The sequence below is a fragment of the Notothenia rossii genome (assembly GCF_949606895.1).
Source record: "Notothenia rossii genome assembly, chromosome: 5".
In the NCBI taxonomy this organism is placed as follows: domain Eukaryota; kingdom Metazoa; phylum Chordata; class Actinopteri; order Perciformes; family Nototheniidae; genus Notothenia; species Notothenia rossii.
The window spans coordinates 18,786,384-18,810,626 of NC_136903.1; the positions used below are offsets into that span (position 1 = coordinate 18,786,384).

The 24,243-nt window shown below is 40.2% G+C and overlaps 1 protein-coding gene across 1 annotated transcript; it reads left to right on the forward strand.

Moving 5' to 3' along the window:
• Positions 1–24,243, forward strand: sema3ab (sema domain, immunoglobulin domain (Ig), short basic domain, secreted, (semaphorin) 3Ab). Its single transcript, XM_079684701.1, has 17 exons — positions 1–737; positions 8,443–8,603; positions 9,044–9,106; positions 11,909–12,028; positions 12,753–12,843; positions 13,642–13,761; positions 15,531–15,673; positions 17,063–17,177; positions 17,267–17,336; positions 17,448–17,592; positions 17,715–17,934; positions 18,035–18,126; positions 18,212–18,253; positions 18,831–18,988; positions 20,231–20,298; positions 21,241–21,386; positions 21,584–24,243. The coding sequence occupies exons 1-17, from the start codon at positions 620–622 to the stop codon at positions 22,112–22,114; spliced, it is 2,403 nt and encodes an 800-aa protein (XP_079540827.1). The 5' UTR covers positions 1–619; the 3' UTR covers positions 22,115–24,243.

Below are 24,243 nucleotides of genomic sequence, written 5' to 3' on the forward strand. Positions count from 1 at the left end.
ACAGGGCAGAGCTGCGCTGAGTGGAGCTGAACTAGTGCTAAGTAGAGAGAAAGGGAGATAGAAAATCAGAGTGGAAGGGGGAGAGAGAAAGTCAGTGCAGATTGTTCTTACCAAGCAGACTGGATTAACAGCTGAAACAAACTGGACCTGTTTTTCTCTCTTTAGCTAGAGGTAGAGACTCTGCGACAGCGTGGATGGCTGTTTAGACAGAGCCGCATGCTGGTTAGGTACCAGGACAGAAAACTATGGCATTCGTACTCGGACCCTCTCACTCGTCTTCCTTATATCTTATACAGTGATGATCTCTTCTTTGTGCTTACTTTGGTTGAGTTTACCTTGGACTTGCAGTGACATTGACCCATAACCCCCAACTCTGCTTTGCAGGTTTTGCCTCCCCAGGAGTTGGACTCTAATTTTTGGCTTTTGACCCCTGGAACAAGAAAGGGTTTTTCATTTGGCAGGGGACGAAACCTGCTGCGCACCAGTCTGGACAGACCCACCAGCAGTTTTTCATACACGCTGGACAACAGCGATATTTCTTCTACTGCTCAGATATAAGCCTGATCGCACTGGAGGTGTGAACTTAAAGGACCTTACTTGTGTCTATTGCCCCAGGACCATGGGCTCTCTCTGGGGCAGCATTGTGCTGCTGTGTGGGGTGTTTTTGCTCAGGGCGGATGGCAGCGCAGCCCAACAGACCAAGACCAACGTCCCCCGTCTTAAACTCTCCTATAAAGGTGAGTTCCTTGCATTTGTGTTTTCTGTCATAGAAGGAAAATATCCTAATTATTATGTCTGAATTGGAGCCTTTGTCATAATGGTCTGCCCTTTGATTAAGTAGATGTATATTCCCAAACCAAAAGTGGTGTGCCGATGAAGTGACTAAAAAAGAAGAAGTCTAAAGAAGTTGTTGTAACTGTGAGATCCTTGATTTCCCTGGGACACAGAGATATATTCTTCACTGACTATCTGTAAAAATACCAGCAATGCAAACTGCCTTGACATAAGTAGATTCTTTACAAGGCTTATCAAGTATTATGGCTTATGGTCGTGTAACAGAAACTAATGTGTAACTCTGTTTTGTTTTTTGTGTTAGTCATGGAATTACAGTCTGGATTTGAACATGAAAGCTGTTTAAGATTGTCTAAATCTGCATGTTGCAAATGCAAGTTCCTATTTGTTGTTAAATCAGAAATGCTGATTAGTCTTCCAAGTATAGTATTTATGTTCCATTACATTCAGTTTAAAAAGCAAAACTGTGTTGTTTTATTGCAAGCCTTATTGCAGTCTTGTAAAAATCATAATTGGTTCAGTAAATCAATCAGCTGGGTATAATAAAAAGGAATGAATGCAGAATAATTCACTAATTATTGTGCCAAGAAGAGATATTAGAAGAGAGTATAGGAAACTGATTTTATTTTTATTTCATTGCCTCATGTATCTCTTTATTTATGTCACTCTTTTTTTATTTTTGATCAACTGCTCTTGTCAGTTTTGCAATGAAAGTGGTGCCAGACTTGGACTCCCTGGCAGTTTAGCGTCATTTATCCCTCTCTGCCTTTCTTTTTTTCCTGGATGTCATTTTTCCGCTCTGTTCCTTCCTGCATGATAATTATACTCAGGATGAATGGTGCAGGTCTGTTTCAGCAGATGGCTTTGCCAAAGAGAAATATTTCTCGCTCAGCACTGGGAGATCCATAATTATACACACGAGCATGCGCACGCACACAGAAACACACATAAATACATGGCCATCTGTAGTTAGCTAATGATACCTGTGAGTGTATCAGTCATTTAAAACAACATGCTGTCAGTTTGGTGAAACACGCCCATGCAGTGATATCTCTGTTAGGAACCAGGCCTTCAGGTAGCAGCCTGGCCAGCTTGGTTATTTGGCTGCCATCTCCAAAATTCAATATTTCCATTAATCTCATTCCCTTTTTGCCAGGTAGGGACAATATTTGGCACCATATGTCTGAATGAGGAGTTATAGCCAGAGGATAGCGGGCAGGTCTAATTTTCATGCCTGGAACGTGGTTGAAATATTATTCAAATTAGACTGTAGAATAGTATCAAACACTACCCATTGTAGGTCCCATTAGGCTGGTGACATGGGATTATTGCATTATGAATCATTGATATCACTGTATACATTATTTATTACCCCTGTGATGGATGAAGCCTATTCAGATTTACACATAGAGTGGAAGAAATCATATTCACTGAGGTAAATTGCAGAGCAATAATGAGACAGCCTAGTGAGGAACATCAGTGACACATGGGACTGAGGTGAAGGAACTCTGACCCCTACAGGTCACGAGGAATACTGGAAAAATCTAAGTGTGTCCAAATGATTGCGTGAAGACATCCACAGACTTGCACATGTTTTTTACTCAACTGAGGACTTAACTCATATGAACACAGCAGGGAAGTGTTTACCTCAGAAGCGTGAACCTGAGCGTCAGCCGGCTCCCCCTAAATATGAGCCCCTCTAAAACAGTTAGGCTCCCAGAAGCTTTCATACCAACTTCCTTGTCCATCCACTACACACAAGCACACACACACAAACACACACACACACATCACAAAAACCCCAGGACATCTTTGAAAGCGAGGGTTGAGGGGCAGAAGGGCAGAAGGGCAGTTGAGTAGGGGGATAGATCAGAAAGGTACCCCATGGCTACCTAAACACAAGCTTAGGTCCAACTGTGTCAACAACTAAGTGACTGGGTGATGATGAGATATTGGGAGGCTTTGGATTTACAGTGACCCACAGAAGCATACATTGAGTTATTTCACTGTCATAGTTTGACATTGTTATTGAATTCATTCCCGCCCCCAGGCTAATCAGTGGACCCCTTTGGGAGAAAACAACCTTTGGGAGTTTATGGGCCACAAAAAAGTGGAGCACATGTTTAATGCTGTCCAGGGAAGGGAAGATGTGGCACTTTAGTTTTATAGGATGTGTGTGTACTGCCAAAAGTACTCAGTCTCTTTCCTTCTCTTTGACCTGTCCACCCCCTTCTTGAGTAGCGCCAACAGCTTACACACACACACACACACACACACACACACACACACACACACACACACACACACACACACACACACACACACACACACACACACACACACACACACACACACACACACACACACACACACACACACACACACCCACCCACACACACACACACACACACACACACACACACACACACACACACACACACACACACACACACACACACACACACACACACACACACACACACACACACACACACACACACACACACACACACACACACACACACACACACACACACGTAGGGGATAATGCTCAACCGCAGTACTTTTAAACACCTAGTAGTAAAGAACGTGCTAAGTCCAGCTGTTTTTGTGTTATATTCGTGTTATTCTTCTTTCATTCTGATGCAAATTGACATTTAATCAGAGATGGAGAATGGAGAAGTTCTCTTAAAGACCCTTAATCCGTAAGCACGTTAAGAATCCTCAGAGCGGAGTTGGGTTTCTCTGGGTGTGTAGTATAAACTCTGAATGGCCCTGAATGGCCATGGGAAGGTCCCAATACACTCAGAGTGCTGGATGTCTGGGGGATTTCTTGTTTCTTCGTTCTCAATAGTCTGTTCCCCTCCAACTTGAGGCATGTTTGTTTGGCAGTGTTCAGTTTTTGTTTGATTTGTTTCACCAGGGGCTCTAAGAGTAATTTGTGCAATCATTTGACTTAGTCATCAGCTGTACCAGCTGCAAAGTGAGATACTCTCAAGAATGAATTCACTTTGTTGTAAAATGTCTGCTTACATCATCTCCTGTGCCCAGGGCTATTGGCAGACAAATAGGATAAAGGTCAAGTAGGGCTGAGCAATATGGTTTAAATCAATTTGCGGTTGTCAAAAATAATATTTTCGAATGTTATTATATAACATGATGGGAATGAAGTCAAAAATCTGGTTTAGTTGATGACACTAAAATGCAGTGATTATTTCACATACAATACACTGTTTAACCAAAATGTCAGCAACTACTCTTTTTTTAAATTTAAACTAGAATTAGCGTGGGATTCCTTATTTTGACTACAGGACTTATACTCATTGAACACCTTAAACCTCAAATGGGCAATGTTAAAGATCGGCCAGCAATATGTGGAGATGAAGTTCAGGAGGTGTTTGCCTGCATTTCTACTTGACACTGAACAAATTACTTGACTGATGAAGCTTAGTGGTGTTTCCCCCCAGGCGTGGATGAATCAGTCACAGTATACACTTTAAGTGACGCAGTGTGTTTTGTCAATGTGCAATCATACACTCAGCCATGTGAAGGATGAACGTCAGTGAGGCTGCTGAACCAGGGCCAAACTTCTGCATTCTCATATGCAGTGCGGCCAAACGTGGGTTATTGTTAGGATGTGTTTCTGTTTTTTCGTAGGAAGCACTTAGATAACATCTCTGTGCCCTCCAGTCGAGAAAGAGAAAGAGAGAGAGAGACGGAGTGGATGTAGGGTAAAAGAGTTTATTTTTATCAGTCTCACATGGGACTGTTGATTCTTTGCATCCATTCCATCTGCCTCACTCTTTCTCTCACTTTCCATTTTTCCCTCTCACTCTTCAGCTTTCTCTGTCTTTCACACACACATTTGTCGTAACAGAATATAGTATTGGTGAGAGAGATAGAGGGAGGGGGAAATAAAACAAGTGGAGGGACGAAATGGACGTGAAACAGAAAGTATAGTCATCAAACAGCTGGTAAAAAGAGACATTTGCAGGACGTGACAGGCCTACCTCAATGGTTACAGGGTTAAAGAGAAATGTGTAAAATACGGCAAGGAAGCAGCTGACACCTGTTACAGGCCACACATTTGTCTATCCACCTGTCTTTATGGCTCTTTCTTTGTCTCTTCATGCCTGTTTGTCTGTATCTCTGTTAATAACGCAAAGCATGCTCTACAGTATTTTGTGTTACAGTACAAACTATTATTTACAAAGCTTGCAGTGTATCAAATCTGCTTTGAAGAAATTGCTCGGTTTAAAAATGCAGGATGAAATGGAGTAACACTTGTGCTATATAGATGCACAGGTTGACAACCTATTGTATATTTTTCCGGAGGGCACACCAGTTCAGACGTGTATAGGCTACTGCTCTGGCGTGGCTTGGGAACATCCTGTTTCTTTCCAATAACACACATCATAGCATGTTCCATAAATACACACAAAGATAAACACACAATAGACACAGAGTATCTGCCTCTGGATGAATAGCTTTTAATAACTTAGCAGTAGTCTCTGTTGAATGGTCTGGTCTGTTGCCATGGACACTATTTCCATAGACAATTTTCCCAAACCAGAGTGTGTGTACGTTTGTGTGTGTGTGTGTGGTGAGTGGATGTGGTTTGTGAGAAGTGAAGTGCTATCATCACGTCTGTGCAGTTTCCCTATGGCTCTTTGACACCTTGATGTTTATAAAAACAAGTATTATTCTGTGGGCAATTATTAATATCCTTTACAGAAACAGATGATATATTCTACAAATTACACAGACGTGCAGGTCATACATATTTCCTAGTTCTAGATAGCTTGTATGATAAGATAAGATAAGACTTTATTTATCCCGAAGGAAATTGTTGTGCCAGAGTAACACACATACAATAAACACAGCAGCACAACATCAAAACTGTACACTCAAAGTGCAGTAAAAAGAGCAATTAAAAATGTGGAGTTTTTTTGTATTCTCCCACACAAACGCAGCACCGGTGCAGGGGATAGAGGGTCACAGATAGCAGGCTGGTGCTATTGTGCCATCAGTGAAGGCCTTACATTGGATCCAGTAATGATTGATCACCAAGGTAACAGCAGGAAAATAAATCTGGGACACAGCTTTATAGTAGGCCAAGCAATACTTTTACTGCAACTTCTTTATGACTTTGAGCTTCTTTCCCTTCTTAATACTATATTATGTACAACCTAATAGTCCCAAATTCATTAAATATGACATAAACATTCCCCCAATAAAATAAGAATAATCTACTTTAACTCTGTAATTTGCAGCCATTTAAATAAACATACAGGATATGAGTTGGTTTAAATGTCTGTATATAAATTGTGCAATGCATACTGGAATACAACATTATGACTTGCATTGCTACTGTATGTCTTGAACAGCGTTTGGGTTTGGAACAAATCATTGTAAGTATCTAAGTATCATGCATTTAGATCTTATTTTAAATCTTTGTGGAATTATTAAGTCATGTTAAGATGACCACTTCCCTGGGTCACAGCACCATGCGCTTACGAGACTAAATCTGTCTCCATTAGCGATGAGGCACAGGAAACCAACTAAATAACCAAAACAATGACAATGAAGACCCAATGTCAACCCATTGTATATCACCATCCTGTGTGTACAGTATTGTGCATTTTTGGGCACAAGGCACTTACATGCGTGTTCATGCATTTTTGTCAGTGACAAAAGGATTGTATTTGGAGCAGTGCTGGAGCCAAAGTGTTTCAATAAGACAAGGAAGTTTGTTACCAGAGCCAAGAGGTTCTCTATTTTCCTTTGTCTCCCACAGCTGGTTTCCTTAACATTTAACATATTTCCCTTTTCAAACTCAACGTATCACCCTTTTTTTACACTTCCTGTTATTTGCTATTATTTCCAAAATACAGGCTCTATAAAAAGTATTTGCATAACTCTAAAGCCTATTAATTTTAAGCAACTGAAAAGCCTTATATTTTATAAAGTGTTCATTAAGAAAAGAAGAAGAAATAGATGTTGTTCTTAAATTAGGAACAAAGGAACATAAAGAACAAACAATTTATTTTCACGTCTGTTAAAAATGTCAGATGGTGCTGGTGATGTACTTTATTATAATGTATTTGAATTAAACACACCGTGGTAATTGAATTCACACAGCAGGTTGAAACTCAAATCAGCTGTCTGTTTCATTACTTTATATGCATGATATACATGGTGATAAGATGGTGATCTGCATGACGGATATAAGGATCAATTTGACCTGGACAGACGTGAACTCTATAAACATACTGAGCATTTGTTTAAGATATTTACCCATGATGCTTTATGAGGATCATTTTATAATGGGCACATGATTAATAGTACAAATATCGGCTCCCTTATTTACTTATTGTATTCTACAATACACTGAGTGGCCCACAGCTGGATATCAAATTTGTTAAACACACATTTAGATTTTCAAACTTTCTCAGATTAAAGCGGCCAAGTTATGTTTATCCCATGTTTTGAATTCATCTTAAAATGAGAGTTTATGAATGAATAAAAGCAGTGTGAAGCCCCCTCTTCTTTTCTCTTAGACCAGCTCTTTTGCCAGCTTGTGTCTTCTCACTCTCTCGGGTTCTGACACACTTCAGAGAGTGGGCATTCTTCTTGCTAAAACATTAATGAACGTTTTTGTTATTTACTCCCAGAGAAAGAGAAAGAGAGCACCAAATGAACCAGTTCTCCTCTGTTCCATAACTCTCTACCCTTTTGTGTGGGGGATCAATGGGAGGTCAGAATTTGTGGGTGAGAACAAAGTGTGAGAAGGAGAGAGCATGAATGTGTTTGTGTGTATGCACAAGATACAAAAAAGGTGTTTGAAATGACATAGTCATAATGCCACTTTTAAAGGTTATTATGGATATTCTAAATGTCTGTTTTTGTCAAGTTTTGCCTTCCACTGTGAAAACAAATGCTCTTGGCAGGCGATAGCATCACACTGCAAAGCGTAAGCATTTATCCATAGCAACATATTTCCACAGCAGACGCAGTTTGAAGTAATCCTGCAGTTTGTACTATGGAATATAAGCAGAGTCATGGTATTAAATATTCCTCCCATAATTTCTGTGTGTTTCTGCTTGGCTGCTTTGGTCAATGTCACTTATGCATACAGACAGTTTGATGATTGGCTTCCAGGGTTGGCATTTCCTTTCTTGGCCGTGTTGTACTTTTTCTATTCCTGAGACCATTTTGTTAATGGAATGGAAGCTACAACTTTTATCAAAAGGATAAAAACACATAAGAAACTCTAAAGGAGGCTCTGAAGAGGACCAGTCTATCTGGGATATAGCCAAACCAACCCACTGTAAAAAAAAATGCACTTATTCAGTTTACCCTCATGGAATAAAGCAGTGAACTGTCAGCGTATGTGGAACATTACAACAGAGCAGGCAGACTGGTGAATGGAGAGGTGAACCTGTGGTCACAGAGTGGTTGGAAATGTTGAAAGCTTTCTAAAACCAGGGCTGTGTCCTTCAGACTTTTTGGAAAAGTAATATAAATATTGAAATAAACACTGACTTGATGGATTTATTCAGGTTTTATGCTGCCCACTGTTAATGTGATTTTCACAAAGTGATTATCATATTATGCTGATCATCACTTTTCTTTCCATATTCTCTGCAGACATGCTGGAGTCTAACAACCTTGTGACGTTTGAAGGCCTTGCCAACAGCTCGTCTTACCACACCTTCCTGTTGGACGAGGAGAAAGGAAGGCTTGTGGTTGGAGCCAAAGACCACATCTTCTCCTTTAACCTCCTGAACATAAGCAGAGACTACACACAGGTAAAGCCATTGTTTGGTTTTCATTGAGTCTGTCTGGTGGCTTCATCCTTTCACACATGTATTATGTCTTTACGTTTATTTGCATTTCTGACCAACGTAATTACTGCTTTGAGTGTGCATCCAAAGTGCCAGCCTGGAGCTCAGGTGTCTCGGGACTTTGTTTTCTGTTTCTACTGAAAAAAGAACCTCATTAATATTTCAGACAAGGGCTGTCGCACACGATCACACGCTGTGCCAGGCATGTTAGCTGCTCTCTGCACACCTGGATAAATAATGGAATAAACTGAAACAAAGTGGATAACAAATCGCATTGTGACCCCTTAGACCCTCACATGTACACATGCGTGCACACAAGCAAAAGCTGTATCACTCTTTTAAATTGATTCAAGGAGGGGGATGATTCTTCTCTAACATGCAGAGGAACTGTGTTTGTGTTGCAGATCCCTTGGCCAGCTTCTTCCACCAGAAGAGATGAATGCAAGTGGGCAGGAAAAGATCTCTCGGTAAGAGCTAAAAACATCCATCTTGCAAGTGGGTGCCAGCCTTTTGCCCCTTCACTCCCACAGATGTTTTGAAAATGTCTTTGTTCTCTTGTGCTAGGAAAGAAGTGCAACTCTGCAGGTCCCAAAACAATCCTCACTTGTAGTTGCACAGGGATTACATAGGGATATGTTCTCCATTATATATGGCATTTTAATCATAAACAATACGAGATATGTCTTTATCTTTCAGCTTGTTTATTCCAGTTTGTTGACATATCCAATCTGTCACATGGACAACACACCGCCTCCTATAGCTTGCTTTAGGTCTTATATCAGAGCCAAGATTGAGACCATAATTTGACCTTAATCACTTATCAAGCCTCTGGGCACTCTATTTAATAGAGTGGGTCAGGCCTGGGAAACTGCTGTGATTTCTGCCAAACCTGTAGGGTATAACATTAATGCAGGAATATTATATTCATTAGCATTATTGTTCACATGTTATTGTCTAAATCTAAAATGTACTTATAAAATTCTACGATCATACAATCCATTCCTTTTAGATATTTTCAGACTAACCTCTGGGAGTACATCAAAACTGGACCGAGGTTTGCTTGTCTTGCTTCGAAAATGTACATTTGAATTAGACAAACTTGAGTCCCCTTATCAAAGTACATTATTATTGATGGCATGCCTAAAAAGTTTTGTCCTGAAACTATTGCTGGGGCCTACAGTAAGTTGAGAATAAGGATATCTGTTGAGGATAAGAACATTTTAATAAATATGATGAGCTTCTAGTTTTGAGGATCTGAGAACTGAAAGTTGTTTTGGCATTAAGATCAAGGATCCTTTTAGACTCCTTACCTCACTCAACCCTACATGACAAGCCAATCATCACATCTTCCTGTAAGTCGCAGATTCCATCTTGTGTGGTGTGTTGGATCTCTGTGTAAACAGTAAAACACTGAGAGGTTTTGTCTGCTTCCTTCAAGCTGTGTTAGGAATTGTATCTTCAAAAGAGCCTAAGGCAATAGGCTGAATTTAAAATCATAGCAATGCGGTCTGTGCCTCAGTTTGCTGCCTGGGCCTTGGTCAAGCTCTCCTGCCCTTCTCCATGGCGGAGTTAAAGCACTGCAAAGTCCTTTGTGTGTTTTCTGTCAACATTGTTGCATGGGTGAATAAGGCGCCCTGAGGGGTGGTCTTTCTGTTACAGAGTCGAAGTGGAGTGAGAATTAAAGGGAGGTGGAGAGAGATGGAGAGTGAGTGTGCTGTTGTCCCATGGTGTACTGTAAGCAAACACTTCAGAAGATGAGGCAGAGAGAAAAGAAAAAGATGTATGGGTGTGAAAGATATGACCAGGCACCCACAAATCAAATGAAAAGCTTCGGCTATTGCTTAGCCTGACAAAAATGCATAAAAATCAATGGCAACATGTAAATCCCTAAACAACAATTGTTAGAAGGACGAGGAAAATGTAAAATATTCATATATTGTGCTTTCAGAGGTATGACAGATATCACAGTGCAAAGAGATCATACACAGTTATTCCTTGTAAGAATGATGTTCCTCACTCAGATAAATCCTCCAACGCAAGCCTAAATAATCCAAGCAGAGACAGCTGTTTAAATGACAACAAAAGCTTATGTAAACAGAGGCTGCTTTCTGCTGATGACCCAGTAAAGCCAGATGAACTTAGTCATGCATAATTTGTGGCCCTATCCTCTTCTTTTTTCTATTGAAAATGTGATGACACATTCAGTTTTATTTGAGGTCAGGTCTGCTAGCAGCTAAGGCACGTGCTGCCTGAGCACGCGGAAAAGTGCCACATGGCAATGGAACAATGCATACAACACACACAAACACAGCTGCAGAAAATACTTGTGATAAATATTCCTAAATTCTTAAAATAATGATAGAACATATGAGACCAGTAACAAATCAAGAACATCTAGGGCATGGACACGTTGGCCTGCATTACAGTGATCTGTATACAGTAGGATTATTATGCTTGACTAGTGTTTCAGCCTCTTTTGTTATTCTACAATCTAAATCTCTTCTGTATGAATTTCACATCAAATGATACATCTAATGTGCATAACATTTCAGAAGCAAGCAGTGCAGGATGTCACTGAGGTCAGAGAGAAAGACAATACATTACATGTCATGTGTTAAACGTTTTTATCCAAAGCGACTTACACACATTAAGTACTGTGGACAATCCCCACAGGAGCAATTTGGGGTGAAGTGTCTTGCCCAGGGACACAACGACATGCTGACTGCAGTGGGACTTGAACTTGCTATCCCCTGATTTGAAGTCCAGCACACTATCCACTAAGCCACAGCCTCCCTAGCAAAGCCTAAAGACTGTGTGTGTGTGTGTGTGTGTGTGTGTGTGTGTGTGTGTGTGTGTGTGTGTGTGTGTGTGTGTGTGTGTGTGTGTCAAATAAAAAAACACAGTCATGGATAATAAAGCTTAGTCTTAGTCATAATATTATTTTTGAGAATTATTACTCAGCACAAAGCTAGAGTTCGTATAGGTCATTCTCTAGAGGAGAATTAAAGTAGATTACAGTAGGCTTTGCTCTCCGTTATCATTACAGATTTCTGTATTCAAGCACAGGATTTTCTGTGACATGTGCTCTGTGAGATCTGACCTATTTACTTATCCAGCTGTTTCACCACTTTTTTGCTGACGCAAACAACAACAAGCTTTTGCACAACTGTGGCACGAAAGACTGTATCAATTGGGACATTAACGTTTTTTTTTTGCCAAAGGTTGAATATTCATCCCGCTTAATCTGTTCTCTGTCTCTTGTCCATCAGCGGGAGTGCTCAAATTTCATTAAGGTGCTGCAGCCTTTCAACCAGACCCATCTCTATGTGTGTGGGACGGGAGCCTTCCACCCTGTGTGTTCCTACCTGGAGGTTGGCAAGAAACTAGAGGTACAGGGACAGGTTACATTTTACTAAAAGCGATACTTGTGAAGGGCCATTCGTGTTTGGGTGTGAGGGCATTTTGTGATGATTTACTAAATACTTAAATGTGGTTGCATTTCACTAAATGAAGTGGAAATGACATACAGCGTTTCATAGTCTACAGGATTTCCAATACATCACTCTAATATGGAAACAATATATGTGTGTTCATTTCAGTATGAACGAAGGAAATTGCTCTCTTCTCTTCCAAATGTCACTGAGTCAGACTTATAAATCTGCGTTTCCTATTCATTACTCGGCTATTTACAGACAATTAGAGGCAGGAAAGATCTTCTAGAAAAGCCATCTACTTTATATAGATCATGACCTAGTAATGTCATTTATCTGATGGTTTTCCTAGTGTCGAGGTCACCCAGCCATAGAGAGGGATGAGATTTAAAGCTTTCCTACTCAATCCCTTTTCTGTAAGGGTAAGAATTTCCTTAGATTTATAATGCGTCCATGTTTTCAACACTATGGCTATAATAGTGAAATACTTAGCAACCATGTAAACTAAAATGTAAATACCTTTCTGTGGGTCACAACATTTGTTCATTTTAATACAATACTACTGTGTTCTATCAAACAGCATGTCGCAGCATTTACCCGTGTAATTTGCATCTTTAACGGGCGAAGAAAATGTGGACCACTGCATTACAACCCCTGTAACTTTATGTCTCTTTATGTCCAGGACAACGTGTTCAGACTGGATCCTCTGGTAGAAAATGGCCGTGGGAAAAGTCCCTATGATCCCAAGTTGCTCACTGCCTCTATGCTAATTGGTAAGTTCAAACCGGAAACACTGCCTTTCTTCTGTGTGTCAGAGCAAGGTCATATAAAAACGTGGGAGTACTGAAAACACCCTGTGCCTTGCTCTTTCATTTCAAAAGATATATAGGGAGTTAAGTAAACGTGAATAACAGAACAGGGCATTCCTGTTATTCATTACAAGTGCATCTGCTCTGTAGTTTGTATTTACTCACTGGAAACCCCTCATTGGCAGGACTGTAAAGTCTATTTTAAATCTGGATATGCCTCCTTTAAGTGCTGGGCGTGCATGGCAGATGACACTTAATAGAATTTTCTTTGCACTGAATCCTCATTTTTGGCAAATAAAGCAAGAGCATGTGAGCATATGGGCATGTCTTTCCTCTTTACCCCCAATTATTGCCAGTCACATTATATTATATCAAACCGTTTAACCTAGCAGATGGCTATTTTCCAGCCCATCACCCCAATCTCCTTTCACCCTTTCTCTCTCCCCTCTCACCAGCATTATTATGTACTCCCCCTGTCTCACACCTCTCTCCTGTCCCTCCTCATGTGTCCCTCCATCCGTTCACCATTCCCCTGTCTCCCTTCTCAGCCCTGCCTGCTGTGTTAAAGTCAATTTCACACTCCTGATGTTCATCCCGTACATCACTCTCTGTGTTCTCCCAGGACTGCATGTCTATGTGAACTGCTAATCCCCTGAACAATTGCTCCGATTTGAACACCTGCATCAGAGGGGAGAAATCACAACTGAGTGTTTTCCCATCAGCTGTTACTAAACTAACCCAATTCATTCCTCTTACTCACAGATGGAGAGCTGTATGCTGGGACATCAGCTGACTTCATGGGGCGGGACTTTGCCATCTTTCGCACTCTTGGAAAGCATCACCCAATCAGGACCGAGCAACATGATTCCCGGTGGTTAAATGGTGAGAGAGACGAAGAAAGTCACTTGTAAAGTCTTTGATTGAGAGACCTGAGATTTTCAATCAAAGACTTTTACTTGATTATGAATGCAACTATTAGTTAGTTTATGTGCTTTTTGTCAAATGTATTATCCTGAAAAAATTAAGTGGGTGTCGGTGATGCTGCTTAACTCAACAAAGGATTGCCTCTTTTGATTTCTATTTATACACAGTCTTAAACTTTTTCTTAAAATAAATACAGATAAAAACCGATATGGTATTGTCCCAGAAAAAAACCACCCCAGAGAACTCTCTTGTTTTTACTCTTGTCTCCATGTTTTCTGTGCCTTCAAAACAGTTATTTATTAATTGATTATACTCGTGCTTCATTCAATGAACTGTATATTTTTTGCATTGCTAAAGATATTGCAGCCTGTTTTCTAGGACAAGAGCATTACCCAAATGTTGTTTTCTTTCCATTGGCTGCCTGTGAAGTTTAGATAATATAACACTTTTTGTATTACTACCTGTTAAGCCCCATGCCCCCGGTACCGGGGGCAAAACACAACATCTTGCAAGAAACAGCATCTGAGGGCTTCTTAACATTTAACAAAATATGAATGTGTCATACCCACTTAACGGAAAGAAACTCAGGGCAGCGAAGGCGAAACCAGACAACACACAACTTAGCTTTACGGGGCCAAAATGGCAAATACGTCTTACCTTTGCTGTTTTTTGATCAAAAGTTGTGTTCAATTACATTACATCGATAACAACGCTGCTGAAGGCTAATCCAATGTCTCACTTGTGTCACTTTGAAATGATTACTGATGATGATGATTAATCCATCATAACATTTTTGTCAAAAACTGACATTTCATATATAGCTGCTATGATAGCTACTAGCAGTGGCGGTCGAGAGTCCCAGGTTGATTTTTAGTCCCAGTCTGCCCCTGGCTACTAGAGTGTATGAGAGCTAGAACCCAGCTTCCGGTTTTGGGCATTCTGGCTATGCATCACTCTATTCACCAATGGGTAATGTTTAGATGGATTTTAGGAACTTCCCCTCGATTCTATTTGCTCTAACGGTTAAAAAGTGGTGTCAATCATCAAAATCGACCCATAGATATGGCAAATCCACCCAAATGACCCCAGAAGTGGGTTTATTTTTCTAAATTTCTCTAAAAAGGTCAAATGTCAGTTGTTTTGCATCAATCTTGATACAGGGTACTTATTATATGTTAAAGTTTGGATTCCTAAAGCTTTTAGTCTACTATCCCATCATTCAAGGGTGATTTTCACTATTAGTCATGTTTTTCTTTTGGACGGACACTATCATTTAATTTATTTTACTATGTTCAATCTGAATTTACTTTAAAATAAAAAAATGCTATATTGATTCTGACTTTTCTACATCCAACTCACAGGTTTATCATTGCTTTGAGAAAAAAGATTATTAATTTACCCCTTTTAGAATTGAAGATATAGTCATTTGTTCTGGGACTGTCATTTTCGAGCCTAAAACCGGAAAAACAGGCTTGGGGCTTAACAGGTTAAAAGGCTCTACAAATTGAATTCCCTGAGTTCCTCTCTTAAAAATGTAAATATAACATTAATGTGCTCTCCTTATTGTCATCTTACCTCTTTAAATGTAGTACTAGAGTTGTAAGGACTTACTAGCACTATCCTGAAAAGGGATAAATAAATGTACACTTTGAGATAGCTTTGGTCATATAATTGATATTTGTCTTGACTTACTTTATCTCAAATATATGTCTCTCAATGTGTGTCAGATCCCAGGTTTGTGGGTGTTCATCTGATCCCAGAGAGCGACAATCCAGAAGATGACAAAATCTACCTGCTCTTCAAAGAGAACGCGATGGATGGCGAGCACGCTGGAAAGGCCACACATGCTCGCATCGGACAGCTCTGCAAAGTACGCATACATTTAAACACTCACTTGCCATAGCAGGCTCCGGCAAAGGAAACTACAGATGCCCACAAAGGGAGATAGACAAAAACACTCACAACACAAAGCGACATTATGAGAAATAGCTTCTGTATCTGTGAAAACACTTGACGGGTGTCTGAGTGGCTTTCATAATGGCAGGTTTCAGGGCCTCTTATCTGTGATTATTTTTAGCCTGGAGAAAGTGGGCCTTGTTGTGTGTGCTACAATCGGCCCCCGAAGACACAAACCTGAGAGATACGTTAAATGTCACAAGAACCTGAGAGGCACAGACGCTGTCAATGGCAGCAATGTTATCCTAATGCCAGGCTTTGGCACTGATTGGGGCTGCTACACCCTTTAGCTCCAGGGGATGGTTGTGTTTAATCACTGGCCTTGTATCAGCTTTCACATTCCAAATCCTATTCTTCTTCATCAAGCAGGAATTCACTGGGCTGACTGCAGATCAGCAAGTAATGCCCTGCCTAAACCTCCCATTTAGCTGCATATCGTGCCTCTGTCATAACAACTTGATTACCCAGTATGTCAGGAATCTGCTATGCTCAACAGAAGACAAACCCCCCATTATGCAAGATTTGGTATTCATTTTGGCCTATGCACATTCTAATTTACTGTCATAAATCAACACCAAGTAGGATACTTTTTTATGAGCCAGTACTTCTGCCTCTGTGTTTCTGTGCAATGTTCTGGAAAAAAAATACCATACTCTGAAGCACACATACACATATTCTCGAGGTTTACTTTACTCTAGAGACTAACAACATCGAAAAATCCATTATTAAGTAGTTGATGTTTGGTTGATGGACAGGTCTTAATCCACAACAAATGCAATAACTTACCAGAGAAACTGCCTATTGTAATATGGTTAATTCCTCATGATCGGATCTACAGTAGTTAAGCTGTTGCTTTGAAGGGAGGATGTGTTCTTACATGACTTTTTATTATAAGTTATCTGAAGGTTCCTTGTCATACACATCACGTTTTACAAGTTTGAATCACAGTACTCTCCAACCAACAAAGGCATATCGTCTGCTGTGAAAGGCAGGGGAATGGCAGCATAAATTGCATAGGATAGGAAATGCATATGTCCCATTCCCAGCCAACGAGGAAACGCTGCACCTCATTCAACCACAGGGTAATGAAGCATTTATTCACAGCTTGGCAGTAGAGTATGAAATAAAGCAATACAATCCCCCCATTATGTAAGCAATGCTTTACATAAAGCTCCATATAAAAAAAGGTTTTCTCTTGTAACACGATGAAATAATGGTATATGCTAAAAACGAAACAAACAAATGGTTATTGTTGAAATGTTTTTGTACATTTTAAATGAATGAACTGTGATCTTTCCAACAGAATGACCTGGGAGGTCACAGGAGTCTGGTTAATAAGTGGACCACCTTCTTGAAGGCTCGACTTATTTGCTCTGTGCCTGGCAGTAACGGAATAGACACACACTTTGACGAACTACGTGAGTTTCATACATTATTTCCTGAGGATTAGATATTTCATAGTGAAGAATGTGTTTATAAAAAACATTGTCCTCTCTTTGGCTTTCAGAGGATGTTTTTCTGATGAGCACAAAGGATCCTAAGAGCCCAATCATCTACGCAGTATTTACAACTTCCAGGTATTGTGGCTAACATAGAAATAGTTTTGGCCATGATTACTTATTGCACATTCTTTGTTTTCAATCAGGAACTGAGCTTTCCTTAACTGAATCATCTGTTCTGCCCATTAGCAACATCTTCAAAGGTTCAGCTGTGTGTATGTACAGCATGACAGACATCAGGAGAGTGTTCCTGGGTCCCTACGCTCACAGAGACGGACCCAACTATCAGTGGGTGCCCTTCCAGGGACGTGTTCCCTACCCCCGGCCTGGCACAGTGAGTACACTACACTTTTATCTTAATAATAGTCAGTGTGTTATAAAATGAGCCTGAAAGGTAATACTCCTTTATGTCCTTCTATGTAATTCTTATGAGAAATATCAATGTTTTCTCCACAGTGCCCAAGCAAGACGTTTGGAGGGTTTGATACAACCAAGGACCTTCCCGATGAAGTTGTAACTTTTGCCAGAAGCCACCCAGCCATGTTTAACCCAGTCTACCCCATCAACAACCGACCAATCATAGTCAAGACAGATGTGGACTATCAGTTCACTCAGATAGTGGTGGACAAAGTGGAAGCAGAAGATGGCCAGTATGATGTCATGTTCATAGGCACAGGTATACAAACAATTATTTATTGATCAATTAAAATGAAGGATATGCATGGGCTGCAGAGTGGATATTTACTCAAGACATTTGCGCTTCCATCACGTTCTAGATATGGGGACAATACTGAAAGTGGTATCCATCCCCAGAGGCTCCTGGCATGATCTGGAGGAAGTCCTATTGGAGGAAATGACTGTCTTCAGAGTAGGTTGCTTTTTATAATCTGCAATAATACTCCAGGTTAAAGTATTTTGTCTAATACCATTTTATTGACTTTTCTTTTTTACAGGAGCCAACCGCCATCACAGCAATGGAACTTTCCGTGAAACAGGTATAGATGTTATTTCTTATCGCTTGTATAAAAATAAACTAAGCAATCCGTTTAGCAGAAGTCGCTATAACACACAGAGAGATCTTAATCTGATATAAGATAACAAGAACATATTTCCTCAGTAAAATAATTAAGGCTGGAGATAAGCCTCCTGGAATTAATTGAGGAGAACCTTTGGAGATATGATACATAATGAAAATAAACTACAATTTTTGTCTTAAAAAACAGTTTTTTAGAAAGTAAGAACTTTCCTCAGAGGTGACAAACTGTTGTTTTAAACACTTTGAGATGAAAGAGTTTATCGCACTGAGATCTCAATTGTTAGCTTTCAGGCAACATTTAGTTTGTCAACTTAAATGGCAGGGAGAGACTAAAAGAGACAGGTAATTGACAGGTAGAAGGGTGTGGAGCACCTGTAGTGAAATTGGTATGTCCACATTCCTGTCTTTACTGACACACATAAGCTGAGGCAAGTTCTACTCAAAGCACACCACTCAGCCAGATATAAAACCTACATTCAAGATGTAAAATATCTGATATTGAAAATTGACTTTCTCTCTCTCTTCTTCCTCCACAGCAACAACTGTACATTGGCTCTGACATTGGTGTGTCCCAGATGCCTTTGCATCGGTGTGAGGTTTATGGGAAGGCTTGTGCTGAATGCTGCCTGGCGAGGGACCCTTACTGTGCATGGGACGGCACCGAGTGCTCCAGATACTTTCCCATGACTAAGAGGTACTGAACACATCCTTCCACATTCATGCCACGTCGCCACCCTACTATTGTGTTTTACACGCTGCCAGACACGTTGTACACGGTCGCTAATCTGCCCTGCAAGTTTTCCTTAAATTCAATATGATACTTTGAACCTGGCACAACAGGAGATACTTTATCATATCTGGCTAGGAATGCATATTGAACACACCGAAAGTAGCACCGACAGGATATGGGCTTCATATGAAGAGAGCACCATTAAGAGAAATGTGTATATGTGTTTCGCATAAGAGTAACCTGCTTTAGATTTAAGCATTTACAAAACATGTTTGAATAATGCTTAAGAATTAGCTTTCTTTAACATAGTGCCTACATTTTACTGAGGTAAAAGCACATTATATAGAAGGCTTTTTACTTGTGTGATTGAGGACATATGCAGGCAGGCCGCAGTTCGGGCTGAAGCTGGAGCACTTATAGTGCAGGCTTTGTATATTTGCCAAAACCCCCTTAAGGTAGAGGGTCGTGTTTCTACCAGAGAGCCAGAAATATAACCTGCTTCATGTGTTTACTGTAAATGAGACCCCTTGTCAGTGATGTCTTTAGGCTGTCTGGGTGAACCAGGGGTGAGCTAGGTGTAAGAGGTTCTGTGGTAGCGGACTGATCTGTATGTGTTCATGTATGTGTGTACTTGTGTGTGCTCTGTGTGCAGCCTCCCACTCATAGCTCCATTGGGCTTATTGATTTGAATGCTCGCTGCACAGTATACTGTTCTTGCTGTTAGTTGGACTCCAGAGTCCTGCATTCAAACACAAGATAAGAGAGACAAGAGAACACTTTTACCTCCAATTACCAACACACCCACACTGGGTTAGAACAATAGGAAGCAGAGGGGAAGAAGATGCCAGTTTGCTTTGGTTTCTCCATAGCTTCTTAAATTATTGTTTACAGAAAATATCCTTAGCATTATGTTTCACTTTACTTGAAACTCCACCTCTTTTGCATCTGCAGCCCAGATAGATGACATTCTGAAATGATTGATCAGGTTTGCATTCCTTTGTCATACACACCCTATAATTAAAGTGTTTTTAGGCTATGGGCTGCCTGCGGTTAATTTATTTATTTGTGTTGGCCTCCACTATTTCCTGCACATCCAAACCACATTGAAAAACACACCTACACACACGAGTATCTTTGCACACACACATTAAAAGAAGCCGTTGTGTCTGCTCACTCATGAAGGTGTTCATATTTCTGTTTCTGTAGGAGAACAAGAAGGCAAGATATCAGGAACGGAGACCCACTCACACAGTGCTCAGATCTGCAACATCAAGGTACATTATAGAAAGAAAATGTATTTTACAAACCATGGTATTACGAATGCAATATGTCATAAAATGTATTTTTATTTCAGATATTATTACTTTTCATTATTTCCAAATGATATATGGATAAGAGCTTTCTCTAAGGATTTCTTTATTTAAAATAAAATGGTCCTAAAGCTGCTTCTTTCCTCAAGCGATCAAAACATTAAAGAAGAATGTGAATGTGTTTGTGTTTATGTGTCTCTGGTGGTGTGAAGATTAGAGTCTGTCCATGTGAAGCTTCTAATTAAAATGGTCAGGATTCCTCTCTGTCGCCAAGCCTCCACTCCACTGCCCTGTTTGTGGTCTTAGTCCAAAAGCAGGACTCATACTGGTGTCAAATAACTGTGATTACACTTTCCTTTCATTTAACTCAACAATATATTTTTTTAAAACAGTGTTAACAAAAGCTTCTGACTTGTGGAGGAGAAATTCACACACAAATGTCCTGTACCTGATGCTTCCCACTCAGTAGGCAGCAACACTTTTAAATACACATTTCAATGAGCCACAGCACTCTATAAAGAAAAGGATAAAATATTGGAGAATTTAAAACAGCATTTAGGAGATCAATCAGTGGAACACTGACTCAATAAAAATGCACCTTCTTCCCATATCTTAGCTATAGCCCATTTCCTCCAAGGACTGCCTCCGTGGAGGGAGCTGCCTATTGTGCATGATTAAGTGTGATAAGAAAAGAGATGGTATAACGCGCCAAGATAAAGTAAAATGAAAAATATAACCAGGCCCCTATCTTATAAAGTACTATCTTTCAGTACTGTTTACATTCATTCAGTCGGAGAAAAATCAGCCAGTTTTATACAGAGAGTCACTTAACATCACAATATTTTCTGCAAAAGTTATTTGCTTCCATAAACTTGGGTGTGTAATATATTCTCTTGTTTCATCTAGATGAACTCAGTGGGCAGTCGACTCTCCTGGATAAGACTGTGTATGGTGTGGAGAACAGCAGCACTTTCCTTGAGTGCAGTCCCAAGTCCCAGAGAGCCGTGACATATTGGCAGTATCAACGCTCTGGTGATGACCGCAAACAAGAGGTGGGAAATATGTCACAACACACTTCATCTGTTTACACAGTATCTTATTAATATTTAATGCTATAATTTAGTAAAAATAAATATATTAATCAAAACAGCAATAAGGCATTGCTAATTCTTTTTTGGGGAAATGTTGAAGCTTTTATCTTAATGATCAATGTCTTTCTCTCTGTCTGTCCAATTTTCTCTTACTGTAGGTTCAATCAGAAGAGCGTTTCATCCGCACAGACCAAGGCCTACTGATTCGAACACTCCACAAGAAGGATTCTGGGATCTATCTGTGCCAGGCGGTGGAGCACGGCTTCATGCAGACCCTCCTGAAGGTGACCTTAGAGGTGATTGACACTGAGCGCCTGGAGGATCTGCTCCATCGGGATGAAGAGGCAGCAGCCAGCGTACCTGCCCCGCATATTCCCCCACCTCAAGAAAGTCCCAATCAAAAGCTGTGGTACAGAGACTTCCTGTCTTTGGTCAATCACCCGACTCTGAACAGTGTCGACGAGTTCTGTGAGCAGGTATGGAAGAGGGAGAGAAAGCACAGAAAACAGAAAGCTCACCTAGTTCAGCAAGTACAAATACACCAGCAGCAGCAGCAGCAGAAGGTGGTGAGCCCTCGCGCCCACATGCACGCTCAGGGGCTGGCTGCCAAGTGGAAACACCTGCAAGACAGGCAGAAGGGACGCAACCGCAGGACCCATGAACTGGAGAGGGCCCCCCGGAGTGTCTGACTTACAAACCCAGACTTTTAAAACCCATACCTTAAACCACACCCTCATCCTGTAACCCGATTAACCTACCCACATTTCTCCTTCATATCGAGATACAGACATCTTCCTCAAAGACTGGGTTGAAAAGTTAAACTGGAAAAAGGTAACACTATCCTGATCTGCCGGCTGGTGGGTTCTGTGCGTGGGCAGCCATGTTTACAGTACGGCACTTCAGAGGACCGCAAGAAACCATGGGAGCTTATTATCTCAGCCGGCCTCTGTGGCCTGAACACTGTGGAGGGGCAGTGTCAACCAGCACAATAACTGGATATACATAAACCCACCCTACAGACATGACTGACTCCACCTTGAGATGGCAATGGCATTGTCTCATGGCATGCTAGTTAGGTGTCTTTATCAGTGTGAAACTAAGTAGATACCTAAAAAAAACCTGATCATGTTTTTTTTTACTTCACAAATATGAAAGAAGAGGAGGTGGGATTACATTATAAACAGTCCGGAGAGTAAATGGAGTGGCAGTGGAATTACAAGCACAACATAAGTGAAGCACAAATGGGATATTTTGTCACTTTTGGTATTATATATGGTTAAATCTGTCAACACTAGAAGATGCCCAGGCACTGCAAGAAACTAGGAGCAACCGTCCACATTTTTCAGTGAATTCAACCATGTAGCTACGATGTGTAAATACTGTATTCTGTGACATCTCCTCATTATAAAGGGAATGGCTTGCAGTAGTTGCTTTAGATTGTTATCCCAGAAAGTACATTTATTTAAGAAAAAGTCTTTCGACAGCAGTTGAAAACAGGGAGATGTTGTACTTGTCTGTTTGTCTACGCCCTAGATAAGCTTTTCAAACAAAGTCAGGTTTTGTTATTCTGTTTTGTTTATGTTTTCATCAGATTCCTTCCAGTGTCAGCAGTCGTTAAATTGACTGTCAATTCATACGGATGTCTGCATCATCTCAGTGCATAAAATGTAATGCTGAGTTCTTCCATGTTCATTTGATTTGCATAGACTTTGTCACCACTATATGTGTATTTATTGATATACCATTATGTACATTGTGAAAATATTTTCCTCATTAGCTTGATTAATCTGATTTACAGGACCAATCTCTTAAAATAGCGGTATTATTTTTCACTTAATGTGGTAAGACTGGAAGTTATTTATCAATATTGGTCAATATCACATGCATTACTTATCAAATGCACTGAGCAATAACCGACTATCCCAAATGTATTTTTCTTCCACATGTATTGCCAGATATTCATATTCTTCACAGGCAGAGCAGTGCAAAAACTTCAATTCACTGCACGTTGGATAAAAAACAAGTTTTTCTGATTATAACAATACTTTGATTATACAATGCACACAAACCTGGAATGTAGCTGTGAACATTTTGTAAATATAAAATACGATGGTCTATGTTTGACAAGTATCACACTGTGTACTAGTGCATGTGAATACTATTGTAGAGTTCCTGTTTTGCTATAGCGTTGATATAGTCTGGTGTTGTCACCGTAATTGTGTTGTTTGCTAATGCAGTACACAATATTCAATATTTCAAAGATGTACATACTATTTCTGTAAGACTCTTAACTGTATAATTGATCATTCCGGAGGTAGGTATTCATAAATAAATATATAAACAAGATCGAAACAGGATCTCATTGAGGTTTTAAAACGCCCACAGACCTGTTAACAACAATTAAAAAACAACATGGAACACTGTTAGTTGAGCATTGCAACACATCAGTACATCAGAGGAACTTGTCTCGTGAGTGTTTGCAACCCTCATATGCTTCGGAAACCGTAACGGAAAAGATGAGAAACAGCTGGAGCCGTTGAAAAACGATTTAAGGCTAACAAGACAAGTTCAACATCAGAATTGTGCAACTTTCAGGAGAGATGGACATATGATAAGATCGTTATTATAAAGACAAAAAAAATGGTGCCTCGTTGCATCCGTCTTGGACATACGGTGAAAGTGAGGAGATGAAGTGCTGCTGCTGCTACTGCTTTTAGGCAAGATGATGATGATGATGATGATGATGATGATGATGATGATGATGATGATGATGATGATGATGATGATGATGATGATGGTGGTGATGTATTCTACTGAT

Excerpts from the sequence above, each read along its gene's own strand:
- sema3ab (XM_079684701.1), top strand. The coding sequence starts at position 620 with ATGGGCTCTCTCTGGGGCAGCATTGTGCTGCTGTGTGGGGTGTTTTTG. Across the intron at positions 17,593-17,714 it reads CCTACCCCCGGCCTGGCACA|TGCCCAAGCAAGACGTTTGG; the intron begins GTGAGTACACTA and ends TTTTCTCCACAG. Across the intron at positions 17,935-18,034 it reads TGTCATGTTCATAGGCACAG|ATATGGGGACAATACTGAAA; the intron begins GTATACAAACAA and ends ATCACGTTCTAG.